This window comes from Camelus ferus, chromosome 2 (assembly GCF_009834535.1).
Source record: "Camelus ferus isolate YT-003-E chromosome 2, BCGSAC_Cfer_1.0, whole genome shotgun sequence".
NCBI classification, from domain to species: domain Eukaryota; kingdom Metazoa; phylum Chordata; class Mammalia; order Artiodactyla; family Camelidae; genus Camelus; species Camelus ferus.
The window spans coordinates 104,882,681-104,910,007 of record NC_045697.1 but is presented as its reverse complement, the minus strand read 5'-3'; the positions used below and the strand labels follow the sequence as shown (position 1 = coordinate 104,910,007).

At 40.2% G+C, this 27,327-nt stretch overlaps 1 protein-coding gene across 18 annotated transcripts in view; it reads right to left on the bottom strand.

Annotated features, from left to right (window-relative positions):
• ARHGAP10 (Rho GTPase activating protein 10) overlaps window positions 1-27,327 on the bottom strand; it is a 301,268-nt gene that overhangs the window by 148,252 nt on the left and 125,689 nt on the right. For all 18 annotated transcript variants that reach the window (XM_032464674.1, XM_032464692.1, XM_032464726.1 and 15 more), the window contains 3 exons: window positions 25,454-25,560; window positions 24,067-24,161; window positions 798-879 (listed from right to left, as the gene is read on the bottom strand). In XM_032464674.1, the coding sequence (XP_032320565.1) occupies window positions 798-879; window positions 24,067-24,161; window positions 25,454-25,560 (284 nt within the window). The remainder of the gene's footprint in view (window positions 1-797; window positions 880-24,066; window positions 24,162-25,453; window positions 25,561-27,327) is intronic.

Here is a 27,327-nt window from a genome sequence, read left to right as displayed (position 1 = left end):
AACCATACTCTTTCCCTCTCTTTAAATCCGGCTAAAATGGCAAATGCTTTCCAGATGAGCCCACCTGGTACCTGCACTGGCTGTTTACTTAGAGTCATAATACTTCAAGCAGAGTTTATTTAAATTGGTTTAAAAAGGTGTTTTCTATAATTATCCTCACTAAGCTCCCCATTCAATACGTGATCTGCCAAATTCTCAACTCCCAGATGCCACCGGTCCACTGAAACGAAAGCAGTTTATAAAGTGGCAAACAGACTGCCTCTGGGTCTCCATCATTGCCTTTAATTTATTCCTCAAACCAGTCAGAAGACAGAGGCCCATTCACGAAGGCTACATAATACTGCAGACAGCGAGCCATGAGGCTAAACCATAAATTGTTCAATCAAACAACATTAGTACAGCAGTCACGTGTAACACCACCAGCACAGCCTCATAGGTACGGCTCCATCTCCTCTGAGAATCAAAACGAACTACAAGCATTTACTGCCTTCATCACCCAAAGTACTGTCAGGTAGGAAGGAAGAAATTGAGAATGTGGATGACTTCCTCAAGCAAAGCAAATCAAAGCGGTGAAGTCAAGAGAAATCAAAAATAAAAACTAACGATACAGCAGCCTTCCATGTGCCGCTGAGACCTCAAGCCAAATTACTAGGATATTGGATGCTTCCAAGAGGAATTCAGACACCAGCTTTAGCAGGGAATTTTTTTCAACTACTATAAAGCAAAAATAACAGGAAAATGAACACAAGTCCACTCTAAAGGATCTGAAGGAAAACTCAACCATCAGTTATTCTTACAGCTTCTTTTCCACCCAGAGCTTCCAACCACTGCTTCCGTTCCTCCTCGGAGAACGCCTGCATGGTCAAGGAAACACCGGGCCTGAAAGACACCAGGAACAGATCAAGTTACCCCTTGGTTGCTGAAAACAAACCTTTTCTCTCTCATGTTTTATGGTGGTAATTAAGTTGCTTGCTTTAAATTTTTAATTGTGATAAAATACACAGGACAAAGTTTACCACTGTCACCATTTTGAACTACACAGTTCAGCAGTATCGAATACTGTCATTCCATTGGGCAACCAACCTCCAGAACGCTTCCTCTTCTAAAACTGAAACTCTCATATCCAATGAACAACAACTGTTTCCCCTCCTCCCAGCCCCTGACAACCACCTCTTACTTTCTGTCTCTAGGAATTTGATTGCCCTAGCTAACTATTACAGCACTTGTCCTTCTGAGACTGGTTTACTTCACTTGGTATAATCCCCTCCACTTTCATCCATGTTACAGCGTGCGTCAGAACTCCTTTCCTTTCCAAGGCTGAATGGTATTCATTGTATGTATACACCACATTAAGTTTATCCATTCATCCATCAATGGACACTTGGGTGATTTCTACTTTTTGATTACCATAAACAATGCTACTAACATAGGTGTATGAATACCTCCTCAAGACCTGGCTTACAATTCTTTTGGGCATATACCTGTTGACTGAAAAAAATATGTACAACCTCAAAGTTGAGAGTTATGTTTTATTCGGCGGCCTTTGTGAGTACTCGAGCCTGGGAGGCAGCCTCTCAGATAGTGCTGTGGGACTGCTCCAAAAAGGCAAGGGAGGAGCCAGGATATATTTGAGTTTTTGCAATAAAGACCAGGTAGTCAGAACATCAAAAGATTACAAAAGTCTGAGCTCACTGAAATCATTCCTTTCATATGCACCTTAGCTATCCAGGGCCAGTATCCTGCGTCTTTCTCATCCTGAGCTCCCTCTGCTCACCATCAGGGGTGGCGGTAGCGGATGATGACTTGATGGCCACAGCATCCTTTGTTTACTGATATGGCAGGCAATATTGTTCATTCACATACCCAGAAGTGGAACTTTTGGATGTGACATAACAAATACATGTTTGGTCTCTGACCTGACTTCCTGGTACACAGCTCCTAAAATCCTTACGCTCTCTGAAATGGTATCAATTTATATACTAATGAGACAATGGGGCTAGGGGCTCCTGGAGAGCCTCAGGATGGGGGCTGGCTGCCAGAGGAGCCAACCCCACGATTAAAGGATTAGAAATTTCAGCTCTACACTCTCCCCCACCCCATTCACCTCCCAGGAGGGGAGCAGGCTGGAGATTAGCTTCAAACACCAAATGCTCAATGACTTCATCAATCGTTCCTACACAATGAAGCCTCCATAAATATCCCTGGGGTTCAGAGAGCTTGCAGGTTGGTGAGCACATGGAGATGCTGGGAGGCAGTGCACTCAGAGAAGACACAGAAGCTCCAAGCCCCTTCCTCCATCCTTTGCCCTCTCCATCTCTTCATCTGGCTGTTCATTTGTTTACATTAAAGCATCCTTTGTAATAAATCAGCAACAGCAAGTAAACTGTTTTCCTGAGTTCTGTGAGACATCCTAGCAATTTACCAAACTTGAGAGGGTCATAGGAACACCTGATTTACAGTCAAAAGCACAGGTGACAACCTGGTCTTATAACTGGTATCCAAAGTGGGAGGGAGCAGTCTTCTGGGACGGAGCCTTTACTCTGTGGGGTCTTCACTAACTCTAGTTAGTGCCAAAACTGAGTTAAATCGTAGGACACCTGGTGTCCACGGGGAACTGTAGAATTGCTTAGTGTAGAGAAACCCACACATCTGGAGGACAGAAGTATTCTGTGAGTACAGAGAAATAGTTCTATCTCACAAGAGGGGGGTCAAATGGTCATTTTATTGGTAAGTTTTTGAGAAACTGCCACACTGCTTCCACAGCAGCTGCCCTGTTGTGTGTTCCTGCTAACAGTGCGTAGGGTTCCAATTTCTCCATATCCTCACCAACACTGGTTATTTCTTCTCTTTTTCTCTTTTTTTTAAAGTAGCCATCCTAACGGGCGTGAGGCGGGTAGTGATGATTAACTTTTTATTTATCAAAGAGATACATGTTTACCTGTTACCCAGGCATGGACAGAGTAAAGCCATAAAGTCATTTTTCACCCCATCCAAACTGCACTCCCAAGAAGGCAGCACTGTTAACCGCTCGGGGCGTTTCCTTCGTATTTGCATTGAGCCCTGTGTTGGTCCTCAGCGCCACATGTCCGTCTTTCTCAGTTCAGTTTATTTAGACATTTAGAGATTCTGCCAGAAAACTCTCAACACTGGGAAAGAATACTAGGTTAAAAAGGCATTAATAATCCCTCTTGTGGGGAAGGGTACAGCTTAAGTGGTGGAGCGCATGCTTAGCATATACAGGGTCCTGGGTTCAATCCCCAGTACCTCCCCTAAAAATAAATAAGTAAACCTAACTATCCCCCCACAAAAAAAATAAATAAATAAAATTTCAAGAATAATAATCCTTCTTAAACTGGTGGTTTCTCAAATTAAACACATTTTGCACATCTGATCAAAAGTATTAAAAATGAACTTTTCTGGCAAGGGGTTCAAAGGTAGAATACTCTAAACCACAGAAAACTGGAAATGAAAGTAGATGGCTGAAATGGAAAGTAAATACTCATTCCTGTTTCATACTGGATATACTTTTTAAAGTTATCACTCCTGTAATAGTGTTTCACCTCGTTTTCAACTACTGGATAATCTTTTACCATAAGGCAAGTGGCAGCAATCAAGTGTAATTCAATAATCACTACAATTTTTATAAAATGCTATAAAGCATGCAGTACTCCAAAAGCGCCGTGCCCAACACTCACTTCCACGGGCACTGTGCTTTCTCTCCGCCTCATGGTTATAAAGCCGAAGCAGAAGTTCCCTGCTTCAAGTTCATGACAAAGTACCTAGAGCTGCAACTGACAGGCTCTTGGCTACCACCATTCTCCAGACCATGAACTTGGGGGGAAGGGGCGTGCGGCGAGGGGAAACCATTTGTAATGCCCCAACTCCACTCGCAAACAATAAAATGGATCTTTCCTGACTACCCCAGACATTCATGCGTGAACCCAGCTCTGCCATCACCTTGGCACCACGGAGCTCACAACCACGGTTCCACCTCCTCTCGCTCTGCTATGCACAGCATCCTTTTGGAGCAAGAATCAAGGCAAGATGCCCAGAAAAGCAGGCTGTTTTAAGAAGTTCCTCGACTGGGACGTGAAGATTTTGGCCCTTATTCTTAGTAACCCACACTGTGCTCAGGGGAGTTAATTACAATTGTGAGGGAAAACTTCAGATGGCATGAATGTTTTTCTTTACATCCGTTATGTGATAAAACAATATTTACACACGGGGGTCTCAGGACGGAATGAGTGCTCCATTCCTGTAAAGAATAAAAAAGCATCGAAAGACCTCTCTAAAAATTCTATGTAGTGAAACATTTAATATGTAATTAAGTGAACTAAAGTATAAAATGTGCAATAAGATGCTATAGCAAATACCTAAGAGAAAGCTGATGACTTTCTAATCCAGGAATGGCCAAACTAGCAAAGAATATGGGACCCAAGGCCAAAAATAGCCAAGTCTGTCATGGGAACACAAACACAAGGTTTACAAACTTTCAATTCAACAAACTCTGAATGACTATTTACTCGGCTTTAGGTCATGTGCCAGAAGGTCAGGAATTATTGAATATCTTACTATGTGCTGGACACAAGGCTGAGCATACAGCCCACGAAGGGCTGACTGTCTAGCAAAGAAAGCGGAAGGTAAACAAATGACAAGTAATCCACTCATTACCACTACACAGCGCTGCAGGGAGTCAGGGAAGGGTAAATGAGTCGAGCCAGCCACCTAGAAGGGAAAGAGGAAGTGATGATGACATCAGAAGGTGGATGCCCGAATCCAGAAGCATTCAATTTCAAATGTGCTAAATTACTGTGGTCACGTGAGCCAAGTCAGCCGCCAGTCTCTCTAGAAGCAATTCAGGATTTCAAGGGGCTAAGGGAGCAAGAAAGGAAAGCCTGACGTAACCCTGGAAGTGAGACTTCCCTGGGAAAGGGACATTTCATCTGAGGCTTTAAGGATGAGTGAGCCGTCAAGGAGCCACAGGGCCAGAGTCGTCCCCCAGGCTGACAAGGCACAAAGAGCGGACAAGCACACGTGGAGGAGCCGGGATCAGCCTCTTCACGGGTCCTGTAAACCAGCTGGTGATGCAGCCTGGGGTTCAGCCACAGAGGGCCTCCCTGGCCAGGCTAACGGACCGCTGATCAGCATTGTCACTGAAAGGTTTTAACAAAGGGTTACCGTGATCAGATTAACGGTGCACATCAAGACTGACTGCTGGGTGGAAAACAGACTGAAGATAGGCAGGAGCTGCCCACAAAGATGTGTCAGAAGACAGATGATGAGACAGAATGACCAAAAGGAAGGGAAAAGGATGAATGGACCTGAGAAGTAGTCAAGAGGCCCTGTACATGCTGTGGACGACACAACGAGCAGGAAAGCTGCCACTCCAGGCATAAAAAGTGACAGATCAATTACAATACAGTGTCAACAACCAGGACGGGGATTCCATGAAGGCCAAAAACAACTGTAGCAAATAAGGACTTAATATACTTACAATGCTCCCAACCAGACGCTGAACCTGATGACATTCCTTGTGCTTTCTAGTCCCTTTTTGTTTTCTTCTAAGGGTTTCCATTCATACGTGGAAATAATACTTACTACAGGTAGACGGTGGGATATTCTTAACCAAGGTGCACATAGAGCAGCAAACAGAGATGTTGGCTAAGAGGAGGAGTGACTGGTTCTAATAACTTGGAATGCAGGACAGAAGTGTTGAAAATTGGAGAGTTTAAAGAGTTATGAGCTAGAATGACAGATCCTGAAGTGAGGAGCAAAGCAATTGTCAGGCTTCAGAGGAAACAGCCACATTATGTCTGGATAGAAATCCAATGTGGCACCAAAAGGAAAGTGTCATTCTATTCCTTGTCTCCAGACGTGATGCCTCAGGCCTGAGGCCCCAGCTCTCTGAGGCATACATGGGGGAACAAACCAAAATGCTGAAAGATGCGAGACTAAGCTGAAATATATTACCTACGAGGAAAAGAATTCTGTTTCTGTTTACACTGTGACAAATAAGAACGCGCGGACTCAAAACAATTCCACTTCCGAGAATTATCTCACCACACGGCACATTCGTCAGAACACTGCCCACTTGTCACACGTTACTTAAAGGATCTGTCCCCAGTATCACCGAGAGCCGTGTTCCCGGCAATCACAGACATGGCTCACGGGCATCCTGTTTACTGCGCCCCTACCTTGAAATAAAACGTAGTGCACTGAAACATGTTTCAACCATTTTAAATTTCACAGGTTTCTTTCCTTGTTTGGTAATCAATGGCTAGGAAATCGTTAAACAAAACTGAGACTTAAGGAAACACTGGGCCCATTTTAAATGACAGTATTAATAGCATCTCATTGTTCAAACAAATTAGAAAATTTCTCTAGGCTTTAGCAGGGTGGGGTAACAGCTCAGTGGTAGAGCACATGCTTAGCACACTGGATTCAATCCCCAGCACCTCCACTGAAAATAAATAAATAAATTTTTTAAAAATTTCTCTAGATTTTGAAACAAAGGGAAGATGATTAATTAGTAAAATTTAATAGATATATAGAACAACATGGTGAATACGAGGCTGGCAAAGAACAGAAAACTTTGCCACGATGTGCCAGATTATTCACATAAAGAAAGAAATCTCAACGATCTCTTCGTTTCATGGAGAAGCTACAGTAACATTAGTGATGCCACTGGAGCTAGAACCAGAATTGAGAAAGTTCTACTTTGGGGTTGTTGGAGCAGACACTGCGCCATGCTCTGCACTGGTCCCACTGGAGAGAGCCTTGTCTTCCTTCAAAGACTTCACTTCCACCAAACTAACATCTGGTCCGTACTCAGGGCCAGACACTGTGCTCAGCCCTGGATAACTCACCATGCACAGCAAGGCAGAACACATTCTTGGTGATTACAAAGGCAGACGTATCAACCTCATGAAGTAAAAGTAGGTCAGATAAAAGACAGCACCTGGCCAGGATGGTCTGTCTAAACTTAAAACCGAAATTACTATTAGCAGAACATGAGGTTGAGAATTAATATCTGAAGCAAGAAACACTCCGATTCAACAAGCTCTTGTCGTAAATCAGCATCTCAATCTCTTTTCATTCATTCATCCAAAAAAGACTCCTCTGCACCAGGCTCTACCCCAGGCCCAAGAGTGAGAAGCAGTTTACAGAGCTATTATTGTCTGTTTTCTGCATTTGACCCTGTATCTACTAATTCTCTTTCAACTGCATTTTTTTATAGTTCTATCAACGCACGTGGAAGACATGCATTTTCCTTATATTCTACGTGACAGACCAATGAGCCCGTAAATTAAGAAAATACATATAAAGGTAAAGAGTGGAGAGAAACAGTCACAAGACATTTATGAGATGTCAATTAATAAGATATCATTGTAAATGGAGAAATTAAGAGAAAAACTAAGAAGCAACTACCAAAACTTATGACGGTAACAATCAGGAAATATTCTAATGCCTTTCTAAGAGGAACGTTGAAAGGAAAGGGGGAAAGAAACCCAGCACATTGTAAGTCCTGTGCTACATTTTACTGTAAGGAAAAAGTGTGAGAGCCAAGGAACTTTTTCAGTTATAGAAATGTAGTCGTCATACTCAGCTTCTCATAAGGGTTGCTGGGAAAAAAATTTTAAATACAATCTGTGAATCAGATATTTTTCCAGAGATGATTAAGCATGTTGCCTGATTTTACTAATAGTGAAGACTCTCTAACAATTTCTTTCTTCTGTCCACCGAAAAGGTGTTTCAAATGGAGCAAGTAAGCAATGATATAGTCACAAGTTGGATTTTCTCCAAAGTGAATTCAAACCATCAATCACTAGAGAACAGCTGCTGCTTCTTAGAACACAGAAGTTGTAAGAGAACACAACATGAACCGTAACATGAACATCATGAGCACCTTAACAGCATGAGATGGAAAACCTACAAAACCAGTGTTTCTTTAACTTTCTTGATTGAAGTGTAGTTGCTTTGCAATGTTGCGTTAGTTTCTAGTGTACAGCACAGTGATTCAGTTATACAGATATATATTCTTTTTCATATTTTTTCATTATAGGTTATGATAAACTATTGAATATAGTTCCCTGTGCTATACAGTAGGTCCTTGTTGTTTATCTATTTTATATATAGTAGTTTGTATCTGCTAATCCCAAACTCCTAATTTATCCTTCTCCTTCTTTTCCGCCTTGGTAACCATAAATTTGTTTTCCATGTCTATGAGTCTGTTTCTATTTTGTAAATAAGTTCATTTGTATCATTTTTTAGATTCCACATAAAACTGATACCATATGGTATTTGTCTTTCTCTGTCTGACTTACTTTGCTTAGTATGATCATTTCTAGGTCCATCTAGTAGTGTTTTTTTTTTGATAACCATCTGAGAACTGGAGATACAAAAAAAAAAAAAAAAAAAACCCGAAACACCTAATGAACTAACATGAAGAAAGTAACAAGTGCTTTCTTGGAGAGAAGGTGTGTACATGTGCACACAGCTGTTTTCATCTTTTGTGAAGCAGCAAGACACAGGAGGGCATCAGGGATGAGGAAAACAGGATTCTAACAAAGTTTTAAAGGTAGAGTATGGGCTGGTGCCATGGTTTAGAATCCTTAGGAGAACAGACACAAATTGAATGTGAACCTCCCCTTTCATTCCTTCCCATCGGATCTCCCCAAATGCTCCCGGGGCCGTCTGAGAGCAGTGTGGAAAGAGGTGCGTGTGCTAGAATGAGGGGCAGGGCAGGAGAACTTCCAGAGATGGTCTGACAGCGTCCTCAAATCACATATAGCCCATGACTTCGAACAGAACCTAATTAAAGTAACAACAGGGCTGAATCTCGGCTCAACCACCAACCAACGTGACACAGGACATGACATAGGACATAACACATAGGACGTGACAGCCCTATACCCTAGTAGCCTGATGGGAAAATGGGCACACCCTTTACCAGGTATGATTTAGTTTCTTTTGCTCTTTAGTCTCTATTGCTCTCTTACACACAATCCCTGGAATTCAACCAAAAAAAATTAGAAGGCATAAAAAATTAGAAGCAAAGATATGTAACCCAACATCGGGAGAGGAGGCAGTCAAGAGAACCAGAACCAGAAACAGCCCAGGTATTGGAGGGCAGAGGAGCCATGCCGAAACCTAAAAACAATTATAAATATGTTAAAGGATTCAGTGCAAAAGGGGGTCAACATGCATAAACTGATGGGAATTTTAGCAAAGAGACAGAAGCTTTTAAAAAGAGACAAAGGGATAGGCAAGAAATGGAAAACAAAGTAACAGTGATGAAGAGTTCAGGAACACAGCTTTCACATGCAAACCAACCAATCCCGAATCCCCAACCATCCCTTTTACGTAACTCTTACTCACCAAGCCAGTATTCCCCCCTCCCAAATCACCCCCAGGCCAGACACCAGATAAGTAAAAACCAACCCCTACAGCCTAGAGCCCACCAGCATTATTCAGACTAGTCAGCTAAAGCTTTTCCCCCTTCTCTGCCTTGCCTTTCCCATGTGAAGCCCCCATAAAGGCTATGGTCTAGGATTTCCCCTCACTCCTTCCTGACTCCTGACCTGGTGTGGTCCCATGTGGCCCCAAGTGGCATGGCTTGCCCTCTTCTCTTGGGAACTGTAAGTAATACAATTCTCTTCTAATGGCATCAGCCTCTCCATGTCATCATTCAGTCGTCTTTGTAAATTAAAATCCTGCAGGTACATCTGAAACCAGTATCAAATGGTCTAACATAATGCAATCACACAATCCCAGAAGGTAAAGAGAAAAATGGGCAGAAAGAGTATAGGAAGAGATAATGGCTAAGAGTTTCTGAATCTGGTAAGAATTCTCACCCCCTATATGCAAGGACTTCAGTGAACCCCAAGCAGGATAAAACAAAGAAAACCAGATGTGCTGTGTAGTCACATCATAAAAAGAAAATTTTGAAAGCAACAAAAGCAGACAATGCACAAGAGAATGCTAAGAAAGACAGATGACTTGTCATGAGAAAAAAGAAAATGGAGGCTAAAGAAAATGGAATGACTTCTCTCAAGTGCTGGGGAAAAAACTATCAATCCAGAATTCCACATCCAACAAAATAAAAGTAAAATAAAAACATTTCAGACAGGCAAAACATGAAAAAATTCTCCAGCAGATGCACCTTGTAAGAAATGTCAAATGAAATTAGCCTAACGAACTTAAGGGAAATAGAACAAGACAGAAACTTAGTTCTGCAGAAGAAAACTGAAGAAAATCAGAATGAATAAATATGTTGGTATTAAAAGACAAAAAAATTATACACACACATCCCTATATATGTAAATAAAACATTAAATTTCTTCAAAAGGTTACTGATTATTGATTTCATCACATAGAATTAGTAACGTATTATTGGGCTCATAGTATATGTAGAATTACAGTATATAAAAAAAGGTGCAGAGGGCAAAAGGCTGGTAATTGGAAATCTACTCTAGGAAGGTTCTTACATTGTTTATGAAAAGGTAAATACTATGATAACTTAAAAATGCACCTTATTTTCTGTACGACAACTATTAAAACATGCACAAAGAAGCATAACTAAAAATCATGTAATAGAAGAGATAAAATGGAATACTAAAAAATATTCAATTCACTAAAAAGAAGGCAGAAAAGGAAGAACAGAAGAACAAAGAGCAAACAGGACAAAGTGAAAACATAGCCAAGATGGCAGGCTTCAACCTATACATATCCATAATTATAGACACATTAACTAAAACCCTGATTTAAAAGCAAAGGCTAATAGACTGGATTTTTTAAAACTAGGACTAAAAAAAAAAATTTAAACATATAGAAACAAACAGATAAAAGGAAAAGGATGAAAAAAATGCCAAGTAAACACCAAGCATAAGAAAACCAGTGTAGCTATATTAATATCAAACAAGGCAGATTTCAAGATAACGATTACCACAGAAACATAGACATTTCATAATGATTAAAGGGTCACTTCTTCAAGAAGACAATCACAAATGCACATACACACAAAAAAGATTTCAAATATTCAGTACATGAAACAAAAATTACACATTCAAAGGGAAACAGGTAAGTCTTAATCAGATTTAGAGATTTTTTTTTTTTTTAAATTGAAGTACAGTCAGTTATAATGTGTCAATTTCTGGTGTACAGCATAAAGTCCAGGTCATGCACATACATACATATATTCATTTTCATATTTTTTCATTAAAGGTTATTACAAGATCAGAGTTAGAGATCTTAACATCCCTAGTTTACTCACTGATAGAAAAATATCAAAAATTAAAATATAGAAGATTTGCACAACATCAAACAACTTGATCCAATTGACATTTGGAGAACACTGCACCCAACAACAGCAGAAAAATCACTGTTCTCAAGTACACGTGGATCATTTACTAAACGGGCCACATTTGGGACAATGAAATAAGCCCAGTAAAGTTCAATTTATTGATAAAATACAGAGTATGTTAACTGACCAAAAAAGAATTAAAGTAGAAAGACAAGAATAATACTGCACATAAAATATCTCCATCCATTTGGAATTTTTTAAATACCTTTCTAAATAACACCTGAGTTACAAGTCAGCACCTATGCCCTAATCACACAAAAAAATTTGAAATTCTTTGGAACTGAATTCCAATGAAAACACTACACATCGAAATTTGTGGGATGCAAGCAAAAGCAGTTTTAGAAGGAAATTTATAGATTTAAATGTCTACATTCATAATAAAATGGAAAATCAATGCTTCCATCTTAAGAAATGTTTAAAAGAAAAACAAAATCCAGAGGCAATAAAGATAAAAGCAAAATCCAGTGAAATATAATCCAGACAATATGGATCATCTGGAAAAAATTAACAAAACTGATAAAGTTCTAGGCAAGACTTTTTGAGAAACAATTTAAAATATTCAGTATCAAGTATTAGAAAAGAAGTATCACTACAGATCCTCTTCAAAAATAAACGGATATTATGAAGAAATTTATGCCAAAAAAATCAACAGCTTAGAAGAAATAAACAAATTCCTTAAAAACTAATTTATCAAAACTAACACACAAAAATAGGAAATCTGAATATCTCTTTATATACTAAATAAATTCAATCCTTAATTTATAAGCTTCCCCCCACCAAAAAAAGAAAAAAGAAAAAAAAAAAACAGCAGACCAAAATGGCTTCACAGGAAAATTCTCTCACTTAAACCACTTTGAGATACTTTGAGACAACAGAGTCAGATGGAAAACTTTTCAACTAACTCTTCCAAAGTCACCATAACCCTGATATCAAAATCAGAAAAAAACATTACAAAAAAAGAACACAACACATAAAATCCATCATGAACACAAATACAAATATCCTCAACCAAATATTAGCAAAATAAATACAGCAACATTTAAAGACACTAATACATCACTACCAAGTACAGTTAACCTCAGAAATGCAAGTTTAGTTTAACGAAGAAAACTTAATGCAATTCACCCATCAACAGATTCAAGAAAAATCTTTAATGATCATTTCAATAGATACTGACAAGCATTTTTTCAAAAGTCAACATTTATTTCTGATTAAAACTAGGAAAGACAAAAACTTTCTCAATATAAAAGGCATCTATGAACAATCTTCAACTAACATAATACTTTACAGTGAATTATAAATGCTTTTCCCCTTAAGATGGAGAATAAGCCAAGATGCCCAATATCACCACTTCCATTCGACTTATTATTAGAGGTCTTGGCAGTGCAAAAGGACAAGTAAAAGAAATAAAGGCATATAGATTGGAAAGGAAAAAAAAGCTGCCTTTATTCACATATGGTACCACTGTGTACAATTAAAAATCTTACAGAAATACAGGAAGCAATAAATCAACTCAGCAAAACTGTAGAACACAAAAACCAACTGCATTTTTATATACCAACAGCATACTGGAAAATGAAATGGAAAACATAATACATTTTATAATAGCAGCCGGAAACATAAAATGCCTAGGGAAATTTAACAAAAGATATCCATGACCCTATACTGAAAATCATAAAACACTGCTGAGAGAAATTAGAGATTAAATTAACAGAAAGTCAGACTCATGAATTATTAAGGCTCCATGTTGATAATATTGGCCTCTAGATTTTTTTGATGACAGATCCTGATGAAGGATTAGCATACAGAATACTGAAAATAATTCCTACAAATAAACTGGCTGTAAAACTTATATGGAAATGCAAAGGATCTAGAATGGCCAAAATAATTTTGGAAGGAAAAAAACAAACAGAGGAATCACACCACCTGGCTTCAAGAGTTACTACAAAGCTACAGTAATAATGATAAGTAGGGGTGGGGGAGGGTATAGCCCAGTGGTAGACTGCATGCATAGTGTGCACACGGTCCTGGGTTCAATCCCCAGCACCTCTATTAAACAAACAAACAAACCTAATTACCTTCCCCTACAAATAAATAAATAAAATAATGATACTGTGCAAGTGGCAAGAGGACAAATAAACCAATGGAACATAATAGAGAATCTAGATTTAGACCTGCAAATACACAAATGATTTATGACAAAGATGCCTACACAATTCAATGACAGGGAAGTCCTTTGCAACACATGGTGCTAGAAATACTGGATATCTGTATAGGAAAAAATACATACCACTCAATCTCCACAAATAACACCACACACTACCCAAAAAAATCTTCACAAGTCATTGATCAATTATAAGGCTTTTATAAGAAAACATGGGAAAATATTTTCACAACTTTGGGATAGATAAAGATTTCTCAGAGTTCTACCAATAATTTTTTTTTAACTGATAAATTTAACCTCATCAAAATTAGTATGTTCTTCTCATCAAAGGACACTGCTAAGAGAATATGCAAGCTACAGATAATAGAAAATATTCACAATATTCACAATTAATATATTCAAAATTAATATGGCTGATGTAGAATTAGTATCCAGAATACTTAAAATAATTCAGTAACAAAAAGACCAACAACATATTTTAAATGAGCAAAAGATTTTACTAGAACTTCACAATGTTAGAAGTATAAATGGCCAGAAAGCACATGGTAAAGCACTCAACACTAGGCATGATTAGCTTAAATGAAAAACACTAACATAATCAAAGGTTGGTAAGGAGATGGAGCAACTGGAACTGTCATGTGTTGCTGGCAGGAGGATAAAATTACTTTGGACAATGGTCAATTTTCTTAAAAATCAGACACACACACACACACACACCACAGACCCAGCAATCCCACTCAGAGGTATTTATCCAAGAAAAATGAAAACATGTGTCCACAAAACCTTGTATACAACTGCTCAATATAACTTTATCTACAAAAGCTAAACATGTTTTGATGATCCACACTCCAATGTCCTTTAGCATGCATTTTCACGAATAAATTCAGGATAAATTTATATGAATGTTAAGTTCAGATTTTCCTTTAAATATTAGAATTAATATAAAATATGGCTTTCAGTATGCCACTATCAACAACACTATCCTTGGGGTAAAATCTTGCGTTCTATGAAAAACACAGACGCCTATGTACAAGAAATGCTATTTCTAATTCTACCCCTTTCATTTTCTACCAATTGCGTCTAAATTCTTTAAAAAAATTACTTCCTTTCCTCTTCTCTCTACACTGGAATCTTAGCAAAATTCTTGAATGACGCGCCACACTTGAAAGGATAAAGCCAGACAGAGCCTGTCGCACTGTGGTTTTAATCATCCCCTGCACTACAACAAATTATGCTGCTGTTACACTTTTTTAAATTGAAATGTACACCAGGTATACATCCATGCACACATGCAACAGAAGCCAGTACAATTCCATTTCATTCCACAAACTGTTGGAGTTGTCTTTTCAAATGCTTTAAAGCAGGGCTTCTCAACAGCAACCCTACTGAGTGAGAGGTTGGACCAGATGATACTTTGCTATGTAGAGCTGTCCTATCCTGGGCAGTCCTGCTCTGTGCAGCATGTCTGGCCTCCATCCACTAGATGGCAGTAGAAACAGCCTGCAGCTCAACTGTGACAGAAAATCACTCACTGTTAAGAAACTTTGACTTTAAGGATTATCTCAACATGTTTTCTAAAGATTTGATTCCTTCTGCCTTGCCCTTCCTCAAAGTTGCCAAACTGTTACCAAATCCTCAAGATTAAATTTAACAATCCATTTTTCTAGTACAACCTTTCCCAGCCAGCCCTACTCTCTCCTGCTTCTCATCTCCCAAAGCACCTTAGATCTCTGAACGGTTGTTTGTTTCCAAATACTCATAGCCTGTCAATTCCCTTAAGGTCAAGCCTTTTGGTCCCTGTCTCACTCTTGTTTCCTCTGGCAAACACAGTCCATGACAGTTTAGATGCCTGAATGGCATACATCATAAAATACCTACAAATCTTGCTACAGCTAATGTGCTGCAGAAAATGTTATTATTTTTCAATCCAATTGCATGGGCTTCTGGAAGCAATATGTTCTTAATTCACTCTTTTTAAAGTAACAGAGTACATTACCATGCACATAGATATTACATAACGTAATCGGTATAAATGCATTCTAAAATGCATAATGCTCCAGACACACAGGTGATTCCACTGTCCCATCGCCACCACAAAAATATAAATGGGTGAATTAGAAAAAGAAGTATCCTTTCAAGTGCAATACACTAGAAACCAGGCAAAATCAAGCCAAATATAATATTCGAAATGTCTGACTAATGAAAGCAAAACGGGAAGCACTTTCTCTAAGCAGTGCCTGAATGCGATGTGTGGGAGAACTTCATGGAATGGTAATTATTTATCAAGCAAGCGTGTGGGGGTCACAGCACAATGCGGCATGTGGCAAGCATGCCAATGAAGCAAAAAGCATGTTATATAACAAAACTGTTGAGGTGGGGGAAGGGGGATGATACTTCACCCTTCAGGGAGGAGAGCTGCGTCTGCTGAGGGACTACAGCTTGCCACAGGAAAAATAACTATGCCAAGTGCTTTCTTCTCCAACCCAGAATGAGTGACATGATCACTTCACAGCCCGTGGTATGTGAAATATGGCTGGCATGAAGCAGTCAATGTTTACAGGCATTTAAAAGCCTTATTTTAGTGATAGTATTTATTTGCAGCTGTGTTCCTTTTTTTTTTTTAAAGCTTTATTGAGATAATTCACACCGTAACATTTACCTAGAGTGGACAGTTCAATGGCTTTTAATATAGTCACAGAGTCGTACAACCATCACTAAAATCAATTTTAGAATGTTTTCATTACCCCTTTAAAAAAAAAAAAAAAAACCATACCCATGAGCCATTACTCTTTATTTCCCTCCAAACCCCCAGCCCTGGGCAACCACTAATCTGCTTTCTGTCTACATAGATTTGCCTGTTCTGGATGTTTCATATAAATGGAATCAAACAACATGTAGTCTTTTGGGACTGGCTTATTTCACTCAGCAGACTGTTTGCAAGGTTCCTCCACACTGAAGCGTGTTGCGTTGTGGTTTGATATAATTTCGGATCTTCTTGTTTATGACAACAGTGAAGCTGTTGTTAAGAGTGAAGCTGTTCTCCAGAACAAAGTTATAGCTTTGATATAAAAGGGAACTCATGAGTCAGGAGGTCATCACCCACAGCTGGAGTTGCTGGAAGCACTCAGGAAGTAGCTCAGCTAGTGAAGGGCACCGCTGGGGGCTTACCCATAAGAACATGTGAAGAAGCAGCTGTGGAAAGGGGGCATTTACACTATGAATACACAACATTTGTGACGGCTGTCCGCCTGAGTTCGGTCTGGGCAAGGCTACCCTCTGCTGATCTAAATGTTAGGCAGTTAGATAGAAATGAGGACTGGGCAAGGGGAAAGGAGGGGGAAGGGAGCAACTGAGAAAATAACAGTATGTCTGCACTCAGGATAAGGGGCTCCAAAAATTTTTACTTTCTCTAAATGACGGCCAGCAAAGAAGCCGGCTAGAATCGAACTGCGGCTGCACAGTAGAGAGAAGGACCCGGCTTCACTTGGCCCAATGCTCATTATAATGTAATTAACATTGCAGTGTGAGCCCCTTCTTGTAGGTTTCTCTGTGTGTGTCACGGGTAAGAGTGTGCACAAAAGAGACCAGCGTGCCTGAGCACAGGGAAGATGAGCCGTCAATCAATCAATCATAAAAAAAAAAAAAAATCCTCTAAGCCAGGATATAAGGAGAAACAAAGGAGCGGCACCATTTTTTTCCTCTCTGGGATGGCCCGCCCCCAAGTCTTGGGAGTGTACTATATTTTACTACCTTTTCACTTTTGATAAGATCTTCTGTTTATATCATGCTTTCTTGTGTCTTATTAAAAATTCATTTTGGGGGGGTGACAAAGAACCAAGGTATCTTTTTTCCCCTCCTCCAGGTAACATAAATAGCTCTCTGGAGACCTTGGGGCATTAGCTCTTGCTGTGGTGAAGGTCACTCTGACCAGCAGTGGCAAAAGCCATGCAGCAGCCCCAGGAAGATCTTGTCCATCAACACGGGTGCCTTTGTTTCCTACCAACATGCTCTATGAACTGGGGACTTGCCACGCCTGTTCTCAGTCGGCCAAGCTGTCTCTCCCAAGGACCAACTGGTAGAAAGATACACCTCAACTAAATATGGACTCTATTCCCTTCACCTTTTGCCTGAATCAATAGTTTAATTAACCTATCACTGGTTTGGAGTATATTATTTCTTTATTAGCTTATTAAGAGACATTATGTAGGCTATTAGAGACAGTATGTACTAAGAAACATGATGCATCCTGTATGCTGTTGTCTTGTGAAATTATTGTAATTCCCACAGTGAACCGGTGGTAAATAAAATATTGGCAAAGACAGTCTCTGAATATAAGCTGCTTCAAAATGAAACAGCACATATTAGCTCTTCATTTCTGTTTATTGCCAAATCACAGTTGATCATATGGGTGTACCACATTTTATCTATCCATTCATCAGCTGATGGATATCTGGCTTGTTTCTACTTTTTGGTAATTATGTATAATGCTTCTATGAACATTCTTGTGCAAGTTTTCAGGTAGACATAGGTTTATTTCTCTTGTTTATATAGCTAGGGGTGGAATTTTCTGGGTCAAGTTGTAACTTTATGTTTAACTTCTTGAAGAGTGACAAACTGTTTCAAAGCAGCTATGCCATTTCAAATTCCCACCATCAATTTCTCCACATCCTCACCAATACTGGTTATTATCTGGATTTTTCAATTACAGTCATCTCAGTGAGTATATCTCATTGTGGTTTAGACTGGCATTTTTCCCTAATAGCTAGTGATGTTAAGCCTCTTTTCACATGCTTATAGCCACCCCATGTATTTTCTTTGAAGAAATGGCTGAATCAGAACTTTTGCCCACGTTTAATTGGTTTGTCTTTTTCTTATGGAGTTATGAGTTCTGTATATTTTCTGGATACAAGTCCCTCATCAGACGAATCATTTGCAGGTATTTTCTCCCATTCTGTGGGCTGACTTTTCACTTTTTTCATGGTGTTCTTAGCACATGTGTTCTTAAACACTACCTCTTAGTTAACCAAGACAGTCGAAGCAATCTTTCAGTGAACTGAGGGAAGGAAAATGACACACACACTACATGGCCATTGATAATCAAACCAGTCATGATTGGCTAGTTGGAAACCAGCCCCACCCAGATCTTCTCCCCTTCATTCTTGATAATAGATTCCCCAAGTATCAGAACACTACATGGAGTCTGGAAACAGAAGACAGCAATTTCCTTGCCTCAGCACTTCCCAGCCTCCCTTGCAGCGAGGTATAGCCAATACCTCCATTTAGGCCAGTGGTACACGAGCAAAAGTAGTGTGTGCTTCCTCTGGAAAGTGTTCCCACAAGAGATAAGGCTATATAATAAATGGGAGCCAGCATCTTGGACCTCAGGTGACCAGGAAGGTAAACCATGGGGAGGGAGAGTGTCTGACACCAAGACACATATCAACCTTAACCTGACCATCTCTAGGCTTCCTCAGAAAGAAGGGGAAAAAAGATCAACTTTTACCCTGTTTAAGCCATCTGATTTTGAGTTTGTCTGTCACATGCAATCAAACCTGATTTGAATTCATGTGGCAATTAAATGAAAGCCCTTGATTGGCACCCACACAGATCAAATGCAAGGCCAGGCTCCATTCTGCAGTTTATTACCTATTGTCACAGCGCTACCTGACTGCATCTTCAAGACAAGGAATAAAAAATAGCAAAGACTGATGCCACGAGAGAAGACAAAACAACTTTGCTTTAAACATAGGCAATCAACTTTGAAACTGCTCTGTGAAGGCATGCAATTGGAATTCTGCATAAAGCCCATCAGAAACTCATTGGCAATACCCACATACTCCAAAGTGGGTTTATTTTCTTTAAGCAGAATGCAAACACTGGAGCTCACAGTTCCACAGCATGTACACAAGAAAAACAGTTCACCTGATTGAATCTAATCCTGGCTCTGCCACTTCTAAGCAACAGTCCAATTTCATTCAATCCAGTACAGATTTGGTGAATGCCCACCACGTATAAAGCATTGCATTTGGTGTCGCAGTACCAAGTAATACTAAGATGGGGTTCCTACCTCATGGAATTCATAATCTGATAGACAAGGAACAAATTACTTATAATTCCCAATAGTCGGCCTGGCCAAGAATCAGGGAAATAGAAAAGAGAAGAGTCTATCTCATTCAAACTTTTCACTCAATAATGCCTTCAAAACCCCAAAATTAGGATAGATTTTGCTCCAGAAGTGGGAAACCAACAGCAATACACAGTGGCAGGGGCGGTGGGGGAGAAACCTAAGGGGCCCCACAAACACTTATCCACTTAAACCTGAATAGTTTTTCCCCTGTTTAAAAATAAGGAAATAGACCAAAGACAACAAAAGTCTGTGATCCAACTGGAAAGTCACATGATCCTGAAGACTCAAGGAGACACAAACATGAAAATTTTCCAAGTTAACCAAAGAGCTTTAGAAAAAGACTTACAATAAGCATGTATTGGTTTTTTTTAATGATTTATATATTAGTATTTATAGGATAAGACAATGAACATACCTATATAAAATGTTGGCTCCATAAAGAGTGTTTTTCCCCCCAAGAATTCTTAGAAAATTTATAAATAACCCAATTATTCTCTCCTACCCCAGCACTGTTTGAAATGCTATCATACATCCCAGAAGCAACTGAGTTGGCAGCTGGATATAAAAACTTGGAGTTCAGGGAAGAGATCCAAGGTAGATAATAAATTTGGAAGTTACCACCATATGGATGGCACTTAAGAGTCCAGCAGCTAGATGAGACCACTAGGGTAAGGGAGAGGGGATCCAAAGACTGAGCTCCAGAGAAAGCCAACATCAAGAGGTCTGGGAAGAGAGCAACTGGCAGAGGAGTCTAAAAACTGAAAAGCTGATGGGGTAGGAGAAAAAGCAGGCAGACGTGATGTTGTTGAGCCAAGAGCAGCAAGTGTATCACAGAGGAGACAGTGACTGGCCACGTCAGATGCTGCTGCCAGGAAAGAACAGGAGGACTGAGGACTGACTGGATGAGGAAGCACATGAAGACCGTGGTGGCCTTGAGGAAACCACCACAGTGCAGAGGGGAAGGCAAGGGCCTGACTGGAGAGAGCTCAGGTGAGAGCAGGAAGGAGGAAATGAGAGGCCTTAGTAGAAGAGCTTTCTGAAGAACTTCTGCTGTTTATGAAAAAAGAGAAGTGGGCCATAGACAAAAGGGAAGACTGGTCAAGACAGGGTCTTTTCATTGGTGATGGTGGTGGTGGTTATCGTGTCACAATATATATGTAATTAAATCATCACGTTGTAAACCTTCAAAAAAAAATCAAATTGTACAACTTAAACACTTGTTAAATTTGTCAAAATAAAAATAAAAGACAAAAGAGTAACTTTCATGAGTATGAAATTTACACCAAGGAAGGAAAGAAATGAGGGTGTGAGGGGCTGAGGAACAGTAGGATCAGCTGATCAAAGGCCTCGGTGGGGAAGCCAAGGATACTCACTAGAAAAGAGCAATAAGCAGCAAAGGAGAGAAGGCGGTGTCAGAAGAAAGCTTTGCAAACTAGATGACGGAGGGGGTGCAGCCCTTGTGATGACAGAATCTAAGCAGTGGGCAGGAGAGGGGACGGCTGAGGGAAGGCCAAGAACCAGATGACTGAAGCAGAGGGGCCCAAGAAAGCAGCGAAGTGCTCAAAGGGTCATCTGAAGTGATGCCAAAATTACCAAGAAAACAGTAAAAGGAAGAAGAGACCTGGAGACATACCCTAGAGCGAACTGAAGGTTCTAAAAGCAGCTCCAAACACAGAAAAGGGTAAGAAAAATAGAAATTGGAGAGATAGAGACTTGGAGGGTGAAATCACGCAATTGGACAGAGAAAAACCAACAAGACAACGGTGGGAAATAACACTTAAGGAGCAAGGGCTGAAAATGAAAAGGTCCAAAAACTCAGGGGAGAAGCAGCATGGTGCCCTGTGGAGGAAGGCAAGCGCCAAGTCCGATGTTGCTAAAGCTGCCAAGTGCTGCGCCGTTTCCCGCTGAGTGGCCCACAGCAATCTAAGTCAACAGGACCACAGCTGAAGTCACCATCTTCCTCAACCCTCCTCTGTGCTGCATCTTGGTAAACGGCACCAGCTAGTTGCTCAAGCCAGAAACCTTCCCCTTCTCCTCCCTATACTCCAACATTCAATTTCCCTCTAAAAGTTTCTCCCAAAGAGATCCCCTGGCCTCCATTCCTGCTATGACCACACCAACCCACATCCCTTCCATCCAATCCTGCCATCTCTAAACTTCCTCTGCTCTGCCAGAGTGAGATTTTAAAATGTATCACTCGCTGCCCTCCTTAAAACCATTTAATGGATTAAACTCAAAACCCTCAAGGTCAGGCCCTTGCCCCCATCTCAGGCCTCATCTCCCATCCTCCCTGGCTCTTTGCTCTAGTGATGCTGGGTTTCCCTGGGGACCAGAAACGGGCCACGCTGTCTCTTGCCACCAGAACTTTACATATGCTACTCACTCTGCCTGGAATGTATATCTCAGTCCCAGCAGACTCCAAATAAAACTTCAGTCATCAATTCAGACATCAGATCCTCTGTGTGCCTTTCTTGAATCATCTAGCCTAGATGAGCCGTCCCCCCGCACCCAGGTCCCGGAAAGTGGCTTTGGGTATCAATGGAAGTAAAGCAGAGATTTCTGTAAGAAGAAGGAAGTAGAGAGGGTGGGGATCCAGGCCCCCTCCCCTGCTTTAATAAGGGAACTCTGTTCTTCTGTTTTCTATACGCATAAATGTAAATTTTTTATTTGAAAATAAAGTTTTCTTCCCAGGTGGTTTGCAAACAAGTAGACTAGAGCACCTCTAAGGTCTCCCCAAGTTCTCAGAGTCTCCTTACAAGTTATGATCACGATGAAAACAACTCCGTAGTAATTTGTCGGCAACCTCTGTGAGGGCGGAAAATAGTTTTAATCATATTAAGGATCCCAGTTGAGGAAGAGCGTTTTGCATGATCAAGGTCTCAGAAAAAGTATAGAGTTAGGCAAGAAATAATACAAATTGTGTTAAAATAATATACAGAACTACAGAAGTACCTTTTCAAAACGAAGCAGGTTAACTGACACATTTTCTAACAGACATCACTGCTGACTCACGACTGTCAGTTACTTGGGAAGCAACACACTGTCACGGTTATACTCTGACGCCCACAGCACAGGGGCTAAGAGTCTGGGCTCCAGAGGCAGAATGCACGAGTTCCAATCCTAGCCCTTCCACTTCTAACTATGTGGCCTTGGGAGAGTCACTTAAGTTCTCTCTGCCCTGGTTTCCCATCATAAAATAAGAAGGATAATATCTGCCTGATGGAGTTGGGGTGAGGATGAAATAAGACAGAGCCCAGAAGAATTCAGAACGCTGTCTGGCATTTAGGCAAAATTCAGTAAGTGCTTACTGTGGGTGTATGTCCACATATTTATGCTCAAGCTGTATCACACAGCCTGGATATCTTCTTGAAGTTTTTGAACCAGTCCATACCGGCTTGACATGTAATCTCTTTCACTATGACATTCTCTTGCATTTTTTTCTCAGTCTTGGCAAAATGCCCGCCAACCACCTGCCCTTTCCATGGCAGTGCCGTATTTACCATAGTGCATAAGCACATAGTTTTATGTACCTGGTCTTCAACCCATATATTGGAAAGCAAAGCACAGATCTTCCTGCTCTGCACTAACGCCACAGACTCGGTTATATCATCTGAGGGAAGAGGAGGCATTAATTATTTTTATGTTCTTGGGTCCTCACCTGAAATGAACCTGTGTTGAAAAAAACCTCATCCTGTAAATTTTATTTTACAAATATGAAACAGTGTTATCTAAAGACCATAGGTGCCAAAACCAGGGCTGGCAAGGAGCCTCCATAATGTCGGCCACTGAAAAAGAAATATTCTACCACGTTGTCCTCAGTGCTGCAGAAATAAATCCCAGACAAGTAGTAACACTGACCAACGAGCTTTGTTCTTCTTTCTTTTTTTAACTTCCTTCTCTCTGGCAAGGATTCTTTTCTAACTAAATAACTGCAAGTCAGACAACGGGAAAAAGATAACCAGTCTTGAATAAACAGAGTTTTGCCTCTGACTCTCCATCACACACAGAGTATATATATGGAAACCCTCCCCCGCAAAAATGAATACGTTTCTGTATTGACAGCCACGACCACCTCTTTTTAGCTTTGTCGCTGTTTCCTTACTTTCACTCATTATTCTTTCAGTGCCACAGATCAGGCTTAGATCAGCAATGAAACGCGCCAAGGTTATTTTTTAAGTGACAACACGTGTTAAAATGACTCCACACTTCAGCCAAGACTAAGCTATCACTTCTCAGCTAAATACAGCGACCAAGACTCAACAGCTCACAGTGAAAACACAGCCTGGAAACGCACTAAGATCACATTCTTCCAGGCCATCGAAACCTCAGTTGCAATTAACTATTATATATTTTTTAAATCATTTTTTAAAAAATGATTCTTTTCATCAAGTCCAATAAATTCCAGCAACTTACCGGTCAGCAGCTTCTACATCGAAACAAAACCTTCTGTCAATGGAGTCAGTATGCCTTTTGGTACATTCTTTCAGAAAGAACACCTCTCCATCCCCCTGCAAATAAGCATTTGAAACATTCTCAGCAACTACAGGATCAACATACACAGAGTAAAACACCCTATATGGGGGGTGGGGGGGGCCAAGGTTGAGGTTTTATCCTACCCTCCTTCAAACCCGTTTATTTAATCACTAATTAGAATCTTCACCATTTTTGTCATTCTCCTTTCCTTCAGGTTTTCTAGATCCTGCTTTGATTACAATAACATTAAACCAGACCTCAGGAGTGTTCATTTTAAAAGGTGGATTCACAATACAGTTTCCACATGTCTAATATGTGTTATTCTCTTATTGTACTCTTGTTAAAAGAATAATTTGATTCTATTTCATACACATTATACCACACGAAACAGTCAACGTGTATGACGTAGTCAATGTGTGACCACTCCTGACCTAGGAAAAATATCAATTCCATATGAATCTTCCTAAAAATGCACCAAGGACCCTGGATCAGCCACTGCAATCATCTAGCTAGAACCATTCAATCTATGTGGATTCGCTCTTCCCTGAGTGAAACACCCTGAATTTATCTTCACTAAATTTTTGTTTAAATATGGTACTATTTTACTTCACTAAACCATCCTTTCTCTAAGAGCATTAAAAAGACATAGACAGGAGATAGAAGCAATGCAGAAACAGGTTCTCAGTTAAGAACTGTAAGAAGTCTGAGTAAACACTTCTAGAATATTTTTATATTTTTTGGATGTGAAGATCTCTAATATTAAACAGTCAGACATTAAAATGTTCAAAATAACGTACTCATTAGATTTTTTAATGTATTTTTTATCATTTGGTGCCCAAAATAGAAAGACATGACTAAGCAGTCACGTCTTGGGACTTGAGTTCATTCACAGTTGCACCTCATGCTCAGTCTTACCCCTACCACCCTCCAAGAGTGACCTCCTCACTTCCTCCTCTTTGTCATGGTCCTGAAGTTCCATGTCTGTTTCATTATCACAAAAATGCACTTGTATTACAAGCTGCTTTAGGTATTTTTCGGGAAGATGTAAAGCACAGATAAACAGAAGTGAACTTGGGTTAATTCTGTTTTCACATAAGCAAAATTATGCCCATCCACCCAGCAAGCAATGAACTAGCCTTCTTAAAATCTGCTAAGTTAGGTTCAGCACTGGTGGGAAGAGCTTTGTTCTGACTATTACTGCTGCAATGAGCAGCAGCTTCCGCTTAAAACGCATGCAGACGGCCCCTTTCCTCCCCAGCCAGCTCCGGGGTCTCCCCGCTCCTTTACGGGAGGAGCAAGTAAATGGGGAGCACGCGCGAATACTCACAAGCTTCCCCCCAGACCTGTGCTCGAACGGGATGATGTTGAACTTCTTGGCTGCTTTCCGATACATGCAGTAGTGCTTGACCCAGCTGGAACCGAAGGGGGGCGGCCCTTCAACAAGAAACAGAACTTGCCGTTTTTGCTCATAAATAAGCACTCAATGCAGAGCCCCAAACACATCACTAAAGAGGGAAACCCCAAGAAGCAGCACCTAACAAAGCTCAAGGAAACAAAGCAGCAACACGGAGGGTCCTCAGGCAAGGGCAAAGCCAGGGGAAATGATAAGGCTCGTAGGGGTAGTTTGCAGAAAGGTCCTAACAGCTTTCAGCAACACAGAAGTAATTTAAACACATACTGTTTTTTCTTTTTTCTTTTCTTTTTTTTTTTTTTTTGCGGGGGAGGGAGGTGATTAGGTTTGTTTATTTATTTAATGGAGGTACTGGGGACTGAACCCAGGACCCTGCGCATGCTAAGCACATGCTCTACCACTTAAACTATATCTTCCCCTAAAGACACTTTTCAAAGAGTTTGCTAGACGATGATCTCATACCTGAAAATCTCTTCATCGTAAACTCTATTTCTTGTGTGTGTCTATGTATGAAGAACTCATGAGGGTTTCAAGAATTCCACTGAATTTATGTGATGGTTTTGGATTCAATGCTGGCCTCTCAAAATGACACAACTGTAGAATCACACGCTGCAAAGCATCTAGTCTAGAAATCCATCAAGCACTGTAAGCCCACCATGGTACTTCATAAGCAGCTCACTGACTAATAACGGTAAAGCTAAGCTTTAAAATGAAGTGTGAAGGATCTAGGGGTAAGCTGACCACGTGTGCACCAGAACATTCTCGGAACCATTTCTAACCTCTTGCTAAGTCAGTATTACAACCATCAGAGCTCTTCAAAGACGATGGGCTAAGTCGGGGGAGCTAGCATCTAGAACTTCAAAGAGCCAGTGACGTTCCCATCATAACAAAACAAAAGTTAGCCCCAACACAGTTTGATAATCTTTTCTTTTACCAAGTAAAGACATCCAATTTTTTTAAAAAGCAATTAATACCTATTATCACCATCATTTCACCTACAAACAAATAAACCCCTTATACCTAAAAATCTAGAAGGACAAACTTAGGAGAGGAAAAGGAGTCATGTGAAAGAAATGCATTTAGCTTTAGGAAGAATGAATTACATTATCTTGGGGGTGGGGGAGGGGGATGAAAGGGGTTACTGGACCACAATAAATCTCATCTCAGACCATCATTAGTGCAAAGACCAGAGTTCAGGCAACTCTGGTATGTGTGTGTTATCAATAATAAGCATTTGTATTGAATTTTATGGTTCATAAAAATACTAGAGTATTTCATTCAATACCAAGAAAAGTGCCTTGAGGAGGAATACATACATGATTGTCTTTTTAATCTTAAAAAATCTTAAGCTTAGACCAAATGCCTGAGAAATGAGTCAAACCTCAGAGTCTTTGGCCCCAAATATTAAGGTCCTTCTGCTAATTAAGCTGCCATCCTCTCCTAACACTAACTGACCCAACTCAACAAGCCCTGAGCATAGAAATTAATGACTGTTTCTCACACCGCCAAACCTTCAGGCAATACTGCGGGGGAGAATGCAACAAGGACTCCAGTCTCAGACAAATCCAGCATTTAGGAAGCTGAATGATCCAGGAAACATCATTTACCTCTCAGCGCTTCCGTGTTCTCAATGGTAAATGGGGTCATAACAGCACTTACACTTCATAAAGGTTTTTAATGGATTAAATGAAACAAGTTGTATAAAAAATTTGTAGCTGGGGAGAGGGTATGGCTCGGTGGTAGAGTCCATACTTAGCATGCATGAGGTCCTGGGTTCCATCCCCAGTACC